This window comes from Crocodylus porosus, unplaced genomic scaffold (assembly GCF_001723895.1).
Source record: "Crocodylus porosus isolate Cpor-Errol unplaced genomic scaffold, CroPor_comp1, whole genome shotgun sequence".
Taxonomy (NCBI): domain Eukaryota; kingdom Metazoa; phylum Chordata; order Crocodylia; family Crocodylidae; genus Crocodylus; species Crocodylus porosus.
The window spans coordinates 54,857,481-54,872,428 of NW_017728907.1; the positions used below are offsets into that span (position 1 = coordinate 54,857,481).

The window sequence follows — 14,948 nt, forward strand, 5'->3', positions numbered from 1 at the left end:
ATCACCTGAGACCCAGGGTGGCTAAGTGAGTCATTTCAGGTCACAAAGAAAGTCTGGGGCAGAGCAGAAATTAGAAGCATCTTCTGACTCCCACCATCCTCCCTCCTCTGTCTGCACGGGGTCTTCCCCGAATCCGACCAGCACGGAGGAAGCTGATGCAACGGTTGCAAAACGAGATGAAGCCGACGATTTTACAGTCACGGCCGTGTCCGAAAACAGCCAGCCCTTGCTAGCGAATGGTGGGCAGCAGAGCCCAGGAGGCTCCTGCGCTGGGGGCACCAGCAAACACTGCGGTTTGTTCGTTGCACCAAGTTTGAACAGGAATTAACTTCCGCGGCTGGGTTATAAAACCCTGCACACATCAGGTTTGTAATCACAACCCGGGCTCCACCTTGACGACAGCAACAGTAGCAGTGGCTGCTCTTCTCCACCTCCAACTTGGTTACTTAACACGTGTCGTTTCACCGCACGGGCAAAGCACACACCGTGCTAGTCCCATCTGCAAACACACAGCAGGCTGCTCCTTTACTAGTAGCCTCCTGCATACCCAGAGAGGATCATCTTGTGCAGAAATAGGGTATGAATCATCCCCCGACACCCAGGTCAGCTCGAACGCAATTATCTTGAAATACAGCAAATACCATAAATTTGCCAGCTTTTGAGGAGGCGCAAAGGTTGACAAATATATGAGGAGCACTGTACAGAGAGGGAGCGTGGGGCTGATCCTCCCACCCACCATCTCCGTAGCTTTGAACTTGCAGCTGGAAAAACGATGCCTGCCAAAGCCGTGATTGGGTTTTTTTAACTTGCAAGAGAGACTAAGCTGATTTGAGCCCGTTCCAAAGACTTGACACTTGTTGGTAACGCTGTGTTACTTGAATGGCTTGGCAAATAAAATCTGCCCCCCGAACACGAAGTACGTGGGACAATTTATGCCCAAGAGACCGTTCCAGGAGGGTGCGAAACGCTTGCTGAGGTCTAGATAGACCTCCCGGCAGGACGCGCAAGGGGAGTCACGTTGCGACTGCTCATGGTCGTTGAAGGTCAGGAAAAATAGTCTCCTGATGGAGCTTGTTCTCTTAGCTCCAAGCTGTTTGGAGGGCAGGAGATGCCCCTGCAGATATAGGTGGCCTGGCTGACATAAATCATAATGCAAGAGCAGGTTCAGCCAGGTCCCATTGTGACACTTCAGGTGACACGTAAAGCTGCAGGAGCTGACTTCCTGCACAACACAAGTCAGAGCAATTCAGCCTTACTCTGGGTGCCAGCTCCAAGAGTGGACTGCCAGGACAAGGGAGAATGCATTACAAAGTCAAAGGTCCACCTCAGGTAGGTCCCACATTGGGCACGTCACTGCTGGTGGTCTGGGGGCTGTCACAACTCACTGACATTTGAATGACACCCGATGTGGCCAGCATCGTATCTGGTTGCCTTTGACAACTCAGTCCTAATAACCCCAGACCGCTTTACAGCTGGGTTAGTAAGCCACGGCCTCCAGCAAGAATTCAGAGCAAAGCCCAACCTCAAAAAGCTCCAACCAGGCAGCCAAGCCATGCTGCCGCTAGGCTGTGACCCCCCCGCAGGAGCGATGAAACTGCCAAGCTGGCTCATGCTCATGGTCCATCTAGCCCAGTATCCCCTCTCCAGCACCAGCCGGTGCCGATGTGGCTCTGAGCCTGGTACAAGAAACCCCCCTTAGGGCCCTGCAAGAAAAATGGCCATCCATCGGCGTCTCCTCCAGAGCCCTCGCCTGCGGACCTGGCTTCTGAGAGCTCACCACGGGCAAGAGGGCACTGGGGACCTTGGTATAAGGCATTCATAGGATGCCTGTCAGGGTAAGGGCAGTATTTATAGAATAAAAAAGGAAGTCTTTTACTGTAAAAGCTACAGTGGTAAATAAGTAGCAGAGGAAGATCAGGCTTGGGTGCACGGGAAGGAAATACTGTGTTTTCTGGTCATAGTTTGCCACTCGTCTATGCACTGTGTTGGCTGAACTCATCTCTGGCAGAGCTCCCTAGGTGAGCAGGCGCCCGGCATGAATGTGACCTTATGCTTTGGCTGAGAGCTGGGAAGGGTCTGGAGCCCTTGAGCAGTGAACAGGGGCACTGTTTCCCACAGTCTTCATTTTTAAAACGTGTCCTTCCCGTTCTGACTCCCAGCTGACGTCACGAAAGCAGAAATATTTCCTGTTGAGGGGAACGTGGAAGATGTCTGTGTTATTTGTATGCCACATGGCAGGGGACTCGGTTTACCTGTTTCGTCTTGTGCTAACTTCAAGGAGTTAAACTGTTTCTAGAGCCCGTTTGGGGGAGTGGGAAATGGGCCCTCAGTGGATTAGCCACGTGGCCCTGTCTGAGCTGGGGGCTGTCACAACTCATTGACGTTTGAACGGGTCTCCCTTGGCAGTGGCATGGGTATGCTAGAGCAGCATTTCTCAACCCATGGGTCACGACCCAAAAGTGGGTCATAAGAATATATGAAAGGGTCATAAACTATCATGGAAAAACAGGGGGAAATGCAGAAAATCATCGATTTATCTCCTTTAAAGGAGAAAAACGTGGGAAACCGCGGGTTTCCCCTTGCACCCTGGCAAACATCCAGCCTGCAAGGGGCTGCTTGGAGCTGGGGAAGTGGGTGCCATGTGCCTGTGTGTACATGCCACGTGCATGTGCCAGGCTGTAGCCCCGTGCCTGCTGTCAGTGCACAAATCTACTAGTCTGGGGGGGGGGGTGCAGGCCCCTGCATGCCCCACACATATCCCCCCTTTTTCCCCCACACACACGCTGCCCCACACACTGGGGAGCTGAGGCCTTGGGGCAGAGGGAAGTGTGTTGGGAGTGAAGGGCACCAGCAGGGCCAGGGGGCTGCAAGTCGGGAGCGAGGGGCACCAGCAGTGCTGGGAAGCTGTGGGTTGGGACTGGGGGGCAGCGGGAATTTGCACTGTGCAAATTGCACAGTGATGAATGTCACTTGAGAGTAATGAAGAGCTACATGTTGATATTGCTGTTAATGTTTTCCTGTTGATGTTGATTTCTGTCTTTAAAATTAAGACTGTTGAGCTGCTCTAGCCTGTAGTGTATAATAAGTATTTTGGGGCCATCTTACATGTGTGTTTTCTACTTAAACTACTTACTAGGTCAGGAGGGGCCACTGACGTCTACAAATGGGTCCTGTTATGAAGCTGGTTGAGAACCACTGTGCTGGGGGTGCAGAAGACAGGTTCTGCCATCTAGGCTAGAAACTGAGCAACAGATTGGTGGGGGGAACATGGTAGCAAGGAGTGGGAGCCGGGCAAGGGAGGATACCAGCCATTTTAAGGAGCGAGGAGGAGGAAACCAGGTGCAAAAGGAAGAGGGCCCATGATTCAGAGGAGTTGGAGCTGCAGGAGGGAGGCGGGATCCTGGACGCTGTAGCAGATTCTGATCAAATCCCAAAGCATGGTCAGGAATGACAGGGAAACTGAGGCAGGAAATACAGTGAGTGAGTGAGTCTGAGAGAGAGAGAAATTGTTTTCTTGCACCACATAAAGTACAGAGCAGTTGTGTTAGGGACCTTTCCGAACCTGGTGTCCGCCTGAAGACGGACACCCCTGGAGCCCCTGAGCAGACACCGCTCGTGCACCTGAAGAGGTAAACTCCTAAGCCAGAGCACCCACAAGGCCAGCGCTCTGGGAGAGCAGGCATTTAAGCAAGCACCAAGCTTAGGGGTCTGCACCGATCTCCAAATCTAATCCGGGGTCCCCCGACTTCACCACCCCATGGGGAGCAGTGCTGAGCACATGATGCCCCGCAGGCAACATCAGACATTGCTGTCTCTGAAGAAACACGCAGTCAGTGCAAGCAAAATTCACTGTGGCCCCATAAACACTGTCAGGGGATCTCGATGTTGCCTGTGAGTCACAGGCTGAGGACCCCTGGGCCAAGCAGTGGGCACAGGAGGTCTCAGCCCTTCGAAGAGGTGCTAGGCAGGGCATGCACCTCAAGCAAATGCCTAGAGACACTGAGCCGTAGGCAGCACTGGGCTTTGCTATGACTGACAAAGCTTAACGGCTAATGGGTTGGGTGCGATGGGACCCGACTAGCATCCTAACACCTATCCAAAACAGAGTTTGACCAACCCTGTGGCGCACTGCACTCACTTCCACCCGGAGAGGCATGAACAGCTGAGTGCCTAATCCATGTGCGCTTGCTAGGAGTGCAAAGGTCCAGCTGGGTAACTAACTGCACATGCAAAGAGCCGGTTACACGTCTCCCTGCCTCTGCCTGGTTTGCATGTGCAATTAGTGCAAGTCCAGGGCACGAATGCGAGTGCACAAAGATGCGTTCAGTTTTGGAACTCAAAGCTGTCTAATTTTCCCTGGCTGTCTCCGTACTCGGGATTCAGGGCTGCTTTGCCCTGAAACCCATCCAAAATGTCATAGCAAAAGAATAAGCACTAGCAGCACACCCACAGGAAGAGGAAAAAACAGCTCCACGCACCGAGTGCTGCCTTACCTCCAATATACACTACCGAGAACCCCCTGTTGGCTGTGTTCCTGTCTGTGTGGAGGACCAACAGCAGTTTGTTTCCACTGGAGATTATGGGAGATGGCATCTCTCTCCCACACCACTTCCCCAGCAGGGAAGCCTTCTCATTGCCTCCATCAAACGCTGCCAGATGGTCGTAATCACAGCCATCTGTCAGGCTGTTCCGTCCCTCCAGATCCAAGTCCAGGAAGAAGACTTTGATTCGGTATCCTGGGGGCAGCTGGATGGTCCACTGACATTTGATATTGTTGGGGTAAAAGTTGGGATACTGAGGGCTGGAGAAATTCCCTTTGACGGCTGTGTAGACTTCTTGGCATTCGGCTGGGTAGAAAAGAAAGGGGGAAAGCGCTTTACCAAACCAACCCAAGCCCAGGGAGGCTGTCAGGATTGCTGGGGGCAGTTCACTTGCTTTTTGCCTAAAATCTGTTGCAACCGTACTTGTTTCTACATTGACACCTCATAGCCACATGCTCTGTGTGTTCAAGGAGCCAGCGGGGACAGAAGACATTGCACGATGGTGGCAGACTGCCGAGGATGTAAAAAATCATGATGATAATTAGCACAAGCAGGCTTTTTGTCAGGGATGTTCAATACTCAAACAGCGAAGGAAAAAGGCTCATTCTCCCACTTCTGCACACCTACAGGTTTGCGGAGGCGCAAAGGCGTCATGGGCTGGTGTTGCCCTGTTGAAGTCCATGGGAGCTTTTTCATTGACTCGAAGGGGACAAGGGGAGCGGATGATCTTGCTGTTAAGGCACTTGACTAGAAGCCAGAGCTCTGGGTTCAGCTCCTGCCTCTGCCACAGGTTCCTCGTGTGAACTTGGGCATGTCACTTTACCTCCTGGCACCTCGGTTCATTATCTGTACAGTGAAGTTCCTGAACCCACAGAGGGGCAGGAAGGGAACAGGCACAGAAGTGGGAGGTGCTCAGATGCTGCAGTTAGCGGGGCTAGGGAAAAACCTACCAGTGGTGACCTGGTGGAGAAGCAGCAAAGCTCTACCCCTTTTCTGAGACATACACCCAGGGTTGATGGCCCAGGAGAGCAGGGGAAGGGACAGAGGGCATCCCACAATACTGGAAACTCACCTGGCATCAGGGTTTGTCCATACCTGAGTAAAAGTAGGCCTTGAAGCCTCGGCCTCCTATATTGAAGTCTGACTTGAAGACCACCAGGAGCTCGTGGGTGGAAGAGATGATATCAGGAGGCTCCATGTTCCCGCAGTAGCGGCTGAGGTGCGCGTCCCCCAGGGTGGGCCCATCGAAGATGGCCACGTAATCAAAGTTGCATGCCACGTTGTTTTCCATCTGCAAGTCAATGAAGACCAGCTTGACAACAGAGTTTGGAGCTGCCTGGATGATCCAGTGGCACTCGGCATTGTTGGGGTAATTCTCTGGGTAATCGGGGCTTGTAATGACTCCGGAAAGGCCTGTGAGCACCCCTCCGCAAACATCTGGAAACAAACACAGTCCTGTTGCACATAGCAGGCATTGAGACAAAGCAAGAGGAAAGCAGAAAGCCCCGAGCTTGGGCGTAGAGGAGCCAGGCGTATGTCCCAGCTTCAGAAAGTGGGGAAGACCATGATGCTACCTCCCATTCCAGCAAGGAAAGAGGCTCCGTGCCAAGCCAGCAGAGCAGAGCATGCTTTACCTCCTCTGGAAACTGAGGCAAGGTCGTACTGGTCGACAGCGTAACTAGGAACGAAAACGTAGGCGGTCCCTAATTTATGGGAGACGGGCAATGACCAAAGGCTTGACATCACAGCAACTCATTTATAGTGCATATGCTTGGAGACAGGCTCAGGTGTTAATTCAGGGACTCTGCTATACCGACACACTCCTATGGCTCCAGCCCTGGTACTGGTCCTGTTTCTTACAATGTAAAATTGTCTGTCACATGATGCTTCTGCACAATTAATGGCATTGCTCATTAATTTCACACTACGGGGCCAAATTCTGCTCTCGGCTATCCCTTGGCGTCCTGTTAATGGCACAGGTATAATACAAGGGTGTTCAACCCCTGGCCTGTGGAGCTGAGTCATCTGCCCCAAGGGTCCAGACATCTGGGGCAGTGGCAATGTTAATTGCCATGTCCCTTCTGCCAAATTTCTGAACCCCTGAGGAGCCCCACGGGCTGGAGAATGTGGCCTTTGTGCCAGCGTGCAGCCGGAGCCAGGAACGTGGGGTCAGGCCAGCACGTGGCCGGATCTGGGTGTGCAGATCACATTCACGGACAAGCCCCACATGGTATCTGGCCCGGGGACTGATCCTGGGTCACTGACCCAGCCTGTCAGTGGGGCTGGACGTTTGGGCAACCCTGGAATAATACATTGCAGAACTTTTCTGCAGAAGTTGGAGGAGGGAAGGACCCAGTTTGACTCAGAGGGTGAAACTGCTGGCTGGCAGTTAGGAAAAACATCCTTTCCATGGAAAACTGACTATAATTGCCCCCAGAGCCCTGTGATTTTACCAGGTCCCCTTTCAGTTCAGAACAGCACTTTGAGCTGGATAGACAAGCCTTGCAACTGATTTTGGGGCATCTTCACTAGAGCTCATCCAGAGGCCTCGGAAAGGCTGGATTCATGCGTAGAGCCGATCTACTGGGGGCTGGGGGGGCGTCTTCCTATCCCTAATCATTTCATGCTGTGAAATTCTTTGGTGGATCCTGTTTCCTTCAACACTGCTCTTGTTACAGTCGCTCTGTGCCCAGCGCTACAGAGCAAACCTGGAAGGTTTTCACCAATACATTTGAACTCGTGAGCTTCTGGAGGAAACTCCACGCAACGCCTTTCCTAACCTTTCTGGTAAGCTGCGGAGAAGCCGTGACTGGCCACATGCTTGTCCGAGTGGAAGATGATGGACATGACGTGCCAGGAAGACGTGAACTGCGGGGGGGAACTCTTGCCGCAGAACGTCCCCAGGAGATTCCCTTGGTCCTTGCTGGCCCCATTGTAGATTTTGATGTAGTCATAGTCGCAACGGTTGTGATACTCCAGGTCAAAGTGGCTGAAGGTTAGCAAGACCGAGGAGCCTTCTGTGACCACGATGAGCCATGTACATTCGGTGTCATAGGGGTAGAGTCCGGGGAAATTAGGGCTGGAGAAATTGCCGTGCAGAGCTGAGAGCACTCCCCCACATTTGACACCTGTAGAAAGCAACAACAATTCAGGTAAAAACAGCAGAATATGCGACTGCCCTGTGAATCTCCAGAGTCCCCGGTTGCCTTGTCCTCTTAAGCAGCAGCCGTGTGTTGCCTGAAAGGTGACTCATTTCAGTGGTGGGCAGAGTGATTTCTGTACAGACTGTCACGCTGTATGAGTCAGCAGGGTGCTCTTGTTGCCAACAAGGCTAACGGCGTCCTGGGCTGCATGAATAAGAGCATTGCCAAAAAAAAAAAAAATCAAGGAAAGAAAATGATTGCCTCCTGTTCTGCCCCGGTGAGGCCACATCTAGTGTCCTGTGTCCAGCTTTGGGCCACCCACTACAGAAAGACCGTGGACAAGTTGGAGCGAGTCCAGCGGAGGGCAATGACAATGGTGATGGGGCTGGGGCACATGGCTGAGGAGGAGAGGCTGAGGGACTGGGCTGATTTATTCTGCAGACGAGAAGACTGAAGGGGGATTTGACAGCAGCCTTTAACTCCCTGAAGGGGGGCTCGAAAGAGGATGGGGCTGGCCTGTTCTCGGCGGTGACAGATGAGAGAACAAGGAGCAATGGGCTCATGTTGCAGCAAGGGACATTTAAGCTGGATACAGGCAGTCCTCAGCTTACTACGTTTTGAGTTACAACGTTTTGCACTTACAACGTTTCTAAATTGACACCCTGTCTCGACTTTATGACGTCAATTTTGACTTTACAACGCTTAATCTGACGTGACGCCACACCAGTGAACAAGTTCGCTGCGTCCTCCATCCCCCTGGAGAACGTCTGTGCAAACTTCCTGGGACGCTTTCTTTAAAAAAGCAGATGAGACTCCAGAAAAGCCTGCAGCCAGGACTCCCGAGAAGAATCCAGCCAAGAACCCTTCAAAAAGTCCAGCAAAGTCACCTCAAGGAAGTCCTTCCAAACCAATATGATTGTTATTTACAATATAAATGCATTAGTGTAGCTATATTACTCAGCTATAATTGATCGATTACAAAATTCTGGGGTATTTTTGGTGAAAATCGGGTACCAGGCCTTGGTTCAGGAACCAACCCCCCGTTTATAACGTTGTTTCTTATGAGAAAATTGGTTCTGAGTTGCAACATTTTGACTTAAGACTTGGTTTTCAGGAACCACTTGCGTCGTAAGTCTGAGGACTGCTTGTATTTGGAAAAACTTTCTCACTAGGAGGGTGGTGAAGCACTGGGACAGGCTCCCCAGAGGGGTGGGGGAATCTCCATCCTTGGAGGTTTTAAAGGCCTGGCTTGACAAAGCCCTGGCTGGGATGGTGTAGTTGGGGCTGGTCCTGCTTTGAGCAGGGGTTGGACTAGATGTGACCTCCTGAGGTCCCTTCCAGCCCTCGTTTTCTATGAGTCTTTGCTTGTAGCATACCTTGGCCTGAAGGGATCGGAGGCCCAGAGGTGGGTTTCGAGAGCAGAACGCAGTCTGGGGCTGAGGCTGCTGCTCCCTGGCTATTTACTGGTACGAAACGCAGCAGCGATTCAAATTATTTGCTTTTGGTCAGTGTTTGTACGCTGCTCTGTCCTTTCTCCCTTCTCCCCTCTTCCCGCCACCCTCACTTCACAATTCCTTTCTTCACACCTCTCATCTGAATCACAGGGCCCTCCCTCCTTCGCAACTGCTACTTCTCCTGTGGATGGATGCGCACAGTGATGCAAGATTGCTTTTCATGTTAAAAAACTCATTCTACTTGCTTGAAATTTTCCTGGAGGAAACGAGCCTGTGTGTGGCCCTTTGTGCCACATCTGTCTTTACTTTTTGCTAGGGGAAAAAAAAACTGTTGATCAAATTTGCAAGTAATAGACACACAGGCCTAAATTGCAACCTGGCGGGCAAGCTGCTTTCACACTCCAGGACCCACCACCTCCCTGGGAGGCAAAGACTGGCCGTGTGGACAACATTATGAGCAGCATCTCTTGATGAATGAGATCTCCACCAGGCAGAAGGGTGCTGTTCTGAATGAACAGCCGGGAGCCATTCCTCCTCACCTTAGCTGTCTCCGGCTGCACGGGCAAAGGATCTTTTTAGTACATCGGGAATCACGAAGCACCAAGAACCATAAAAACCTGTCCTGAGACCCCATCACACAGCCAGCATATGAATGGCTCACTTGAGTTCTCCAGCAGACCGAAAGAGGACAGGACCACTTAGTTTTACCTAGTACTGCATGTATCTCTATACCGATGGAAGTACACTGGACCGAAGCCAGGTCCAAAGAGAGAGCTTGTCTGAAAAAGGCATGCAAACCCTGGACCTGGGGCATGAGAACTCATTGCCAAAATGGGTCAGAACTCAGGCCTACCAGCTTCATCAGCAGCCTTTTAACCTTCACCCCTCGAATGCTAATATGCCGGTGGAAAAAAACATATTTCTTGGTGGTATCTTAAAATTCAAGCTCAAAGAAATCAAGGTTGAGTGCTTGATTCATTTAACAATGAGTTATGTGTGTACAGATTGATTTTCTAATGAAATCTTTATCCCAAGGCATAGTTACTATAAAATAAGAAGTCGGGGTGGTAAAGGAGGGGGGAACCTGCAGCTCAGTCTTACGGACTAGATAAATATGGGGGTATGGGAAGCAGGTACATCATAGCTGGAAGCAAAGACAGACCCTTTTTTGCCCTCAAAGGGACATGTGTAGATTCCTTAACAAGTCTGCGTGCTATCTATCCGAGCAAAGTCTATTGCAAATCAATAGCCAGCCATTGCACCTGGCTTTTCAACACCCGCTCTGGTGCTGTGAACTCTGCAGGAAGGAGGGTCTCAGTGGAAGTAGGCACTGCACCAAGCACAAGGCAAACAGTTAAAGTGTGTTTGTGTGTGCGTGTACACACCACTCAATCCCTGGTGGTAATTACCAGGGACAGGCAGTGAAGTAACAGAAGGAAGGCATTAAAAGAACAATGTTATTTAGATAACTCTCTAAGAGGGGAGCCTGCAAGAGGGGTTACTAGTTCAATGCACAGACAGCCACTGATCAATGAATAGCTCTATGCTTTGAAGTACTTAAGTGAGTGCAATAAGGGACAATGTCTTCTAAGCAGTCAGCACTGCATGCTAGCTCTTTGGAGCAAGGGGGAATTTGTTGCATCCTACTGGATTTCTTCCAATTTGCAGAGCAGAGGGCAGGTGCTTCATAGGATTGAGAGGCAGCAGACCCGAGTTCTCAGCCTGGCTCTGCCAATGACTGCTGGGGTAAGCCATTTAGCTCAATGGTTCGCAACCTTTTTTAGATTAAAGGCACTTCTCATAGACTCGGGGCTCCCCTCAAGAAATGCCAGCTCTTAGTTTGCACTTATTTTTGACTGCAGAAAAATACTAGAGTAATTCTTCTGCCGCAAAGAATTCGGAAAGACCCCAGCAGAGCAGAACGTGGCGAGAATGGATTCCTATTCGAAATCTCAGGGTTTATCTTGTGAATCACGCTTGCACACCTAACAGTGCTAACATTGTGTGGCACCCTCGGAAAGATCTCAAGGCACCCCAGGGTGCCTCAGCCCCTGGTTGAGAGTCAGCGATCTGGCCCCTCCATGCTGGTGTTTCACCTCAGTGTAGCCTGCAAGCTCTTGGGGCAGCAAGCGCCTCCGCCGAGTGCAGCGGGCCTCCAATCCCAGCTGAGTCTCCTAGGAGCTAATTAATATTAGACACGGTCTGTAACAGTACAGCAGAATGACGCAGGATCATGACCCATTTGACCAGCACCAACAGACCTGGGTAGTTCGAGTCCAGAGGGTGTTGATGCCCCAGTCCACCGGAGGTTTTGATTGATAGCTCAGAGGCAGGCTCTTACCAAGCTCTTTGGAGTCCAGCCGTGCTGGGATGCTGCCATGTGCTGGAAGCTGGACAGAGAGATGGTTTTGGTACCACTTGGGGCCTGGCACTGCATCTGGACAGGCACTACTGCCTTTACTCCTTTGATCCGTTCCCCAAATATGGGAACTATATGTGTGCTGGAAATAAACACAGACTGGCAAAGCAGCAGCTCCAAATCTGTACCCACTCCATGATCTCCCAGCAAGGCAATAGCCTAGAGCTGGGATGGACCCTTGAAGGAGCTGGATGCCTCCTGTGCTTACCGGCTTCTTGAAGGGAGAGCAGATCTTTGCCTGTTCCTTGAATCAGAAGCCAACTCCCTTGAATCTCAAGGGAGTTAAGCTCAACTACTTTACTCCACTCTTTGCATGCTTCTGGCTCCATCACTCCATTGGGAGACACAGATTGTACAATGCCCTCCAACCTAAGAGCATCCAAATCCTCAGGTCCTTCTCTGAACCAAACAGGGTAGAGAAAACAGGGTAGAGAAAACAGGGTAGAGAAACCCCTCAGAGCTCACGCATCTGTAGAAACTGCCTCTATGGGGAAAGCAATTTTTGGAGAAGCCCAGGCAGCACTGAGTATACGTAACAAATTTATGAGGCCTAATCCTTAGAGAGATTCACATCCTCAGTCCTTTTAGAAACAAGCTAGAACTACAACTCTGCACCAAAACGGCCTCAAACTTTGCTGAGCTGCTCCTCCAGAGCCAAATATTAGGATTCACTGAAGTCTTTACAAGAGGTATCTGATGTCCTCAACCTTTTGGGAGAGTGTGGGTCCTCCTAGCTAGTTTAACCAGAAAACCGAGCTATCAACTTCCAGCTCTACAAAATCTCACCAGTTCTGTCTGACATTTCCTCTGGGACTCTCCCCAGAACTTATCTAGAGAAGTGAGCAGAGAGGGGTTTGTAATTGCCAACACGTGTGTCAGAAGACTACCCGGACCATGACCCTGAGATAACCAGACTGCCAAGCTTAAGCGAAATAAAAGTGCAGCCCCCAAAACAAGCAAGCAGCTTCTTAACCATCTGATCCTATGGCCAGCACGAAAAAAGAGCCACCGTCAGGCCAAAAACCCACGTACAGATATGCGGCCAGTGCTTACAGATAATGCAACAGGATTTTAGCCATGGAGGTCAAATGTGACATTTCTATGCTCTAAAATCAAAGCCACAACTGCCCTCCTGCTTTGTAACCAGCTGGTAGAAATCATCCTAGTCCCACTGATTTCGGCAGAGCCAGCCCTTAAGCTCTGTTGCACAAGCAGGTGAGACGATTCAACCGAAACAGCACAAGTGCTGCCAGGCAGGGGCTGTCCCGCATAAGACCTGCATGCAAGGTAGCATATCCCATCCTTCATCTGTAACTACCCCAGTCCAATAACTTCAGGAGAGTCCTTTCGGCTGCCCCCCTGTACTTCAAACAGTCCATTCATAACCTCTCACCCTCCCCTGTACCTGGGCAAGAGAAGGGACAGATGCCGAAGTAACTCTTGATTACTAAGGAATAAGCAGCAGTGCTGCCCTGTGCTGCATCTACAAACGTTACGCTATCCATACAGCGAGCAGTCACTAAAGAAGGCACAGAAATGAGTAAATCCAGTTTTAAAAAAAGACTAATGCACAATAATAAGTCCCGACCTGCAATCACAGACTATAAAAATGGGTGCTGTTACTGCCTATGAGCTAGTCGTATGAAGGTAAGGACTGTTGGGGGCTTCCAGGATCAGGAGCTGAAACAACGTGAAATATTGATACATCCAACAAAACATTAAGGCCAGAGAAACAGGCATCGTTAACGCAAACCCACTGCCAGCTGGTCATACCTACTGCCAGCATCCTGTAACTATTACCCAAGCTGGGAGTCAAAGTCCAAACGTAAAGGAGTCACTTCAGCCTGGTGTGGAGAAGAGCTGAACAGATCCTTACCTTTCTTGGCATTCACCCTATTTGTTACACACCAGAAAGTTATTGCCACCAGACACCTGATGTGAATATGCTGCATCCTCAGATAGTGCTGTGATACCAGGCAAACAAATCTCCCGTCATGAAGGAGCAAGAGTATTTTCAAAGCTGTCTCTCTGGGCGGGGTAGGGGGGGAAGGAGAGAAAGAAAATAAAAAGCAGGAGGGCGGGAGAATTAATAGTGGAATGAATAATTCATTGCTTGTTTGAATTAGTAACTTGATCTATTCCTTGCTTCCTTCACTCAGTTTTAATGATCTGGATCAAATGTCCCTAGGATTTACACTATACCAGATACCTTGCCAATACACTATATTTAGAAGAGATATTAATGTTGCAGATATGGTGTCTAACTGCAGTCAGTCTGGGCTGACAATGCGCCCTGAAGGGGCTATGAAAATAATTTAGTTCACAATGCAAGACAGTGAACCAAAATGGGAATTTCAGACTTAACGCGGAGAAGTACCTTAGGAATTAGCTTGATTTATACTGCGGCACCCGCTGCACAAAGCCAACTGTTGATAAAAGCAAGACAAACAGAGAACATATTTTAGTCCATATTTTGGAAGGAAACTGTGCTTCAGTGCCGTTCCCAGAGATGCCGTGCAACACGTGTGTAAACGACTTGGGGATCTTCTGACACAGAGGCACTTGCTCAATTATCTGCCAAAGGGTCGGGCTGGTTATTTAGTAGCAACTGCAAAATCAATACTCCCAGTCGAAAAAAAAATGGAAGGCTGTTGTGCTGCACAGCTGGGCCTGGAAGCAGGGAAAACGTTTCCCCAGGATTTGGTTGGTTAAATGTCAGTGAGATAGGGCACCCCAACTGACAGCCTCTGGCCTGGTCTTGCAGCACCCCCTCCCACCCCAGCGGACTCAGACTGCCAGTGATGGGCACAGTGCCTCTGAACACGCCTTGATATGTGCTGCTGCTGAAAGAGGAGACCTCGGGACATTAAAGCGAGAACAAAGCAGGGTTACTTAGTGGCAAATGAGCTGAAATATTTGTTTCCGACGGATTATACAAAAAAAAAAAGACTTTAAATTGGCTTCCCAGCCCTGACCATCACCCCAGCCTGACCTGCCATTCAACAGACTACACTGAAATACAGAGGTGCTAACAGGGGGTGTGAGTAATATTGAGCCACCCCCAGGTTCAGCCCCTGTGGCTGATTCATCCCATCCTTTCTTAATCGCTGTCTCTTTTCTGTCTTGGACTGTATGTTCCTGGCGGCAGGGCGGTCCGCTCATTCGCTGTCTCTCAAGCACTACGTGCCCCGGTTGCATTACAGGACCATGCTGAGATCCTGGCAGGACTCGGGGCCCCATTTTGTTAATCAGTGTACTTGCTTATGCAGACAGCTGCTGTCCTGGATAGCTCAGGTGGAAACAGGCAGAAGGTGAAAGGAAATAGTCACCACATTTTACAGTTTGGTGCCTGAGACAGAGAGATGGCATGCCAGGGTTACCTGGAAAGCCT

The 14,948-nt window shown here is 50.4% G+C and overlaps 1 protein-coding gene across 1 annotated transcript in view; it reads right to left on the minus strand.

Annotated features, from left to right (window-relative positions):
• Window positions 1-10,893, minus strand: part of CDCP2 (CUB domain containing protein 2) — an 18,251-nt gene extending 7,358 nt beyond the window's left edge. Inside the window, exons 1-5 of the mRNA XM_019530633.1 lie at window positions 10,848-10,893; window positions 10,149-10,242; window positions 7,322-7,671; window positions 5,637-5,978; window positions 4,494-4,847 (exon numbers count right to left, since the gene is read on the minus strand). Of these exons, the coding sequence (XP_019386178.1) occupies window positions 4,494-4,847; window positions 5,637-5,978; window positions 7,322-7,671; window positions 10,149-10,242; window positions 10,848-10,893 (1,186 nt within the window). The remainder of the gene's footprint in view (window positions 1-4,493; window positions 4,848-5,636; window positions 5,979-7,321; window positions 7,672-10,148; window positions 10,243-10,847) is intronic.
• Window positions 10,894-14,948: the final 4,055 nt, after the last annotated feature.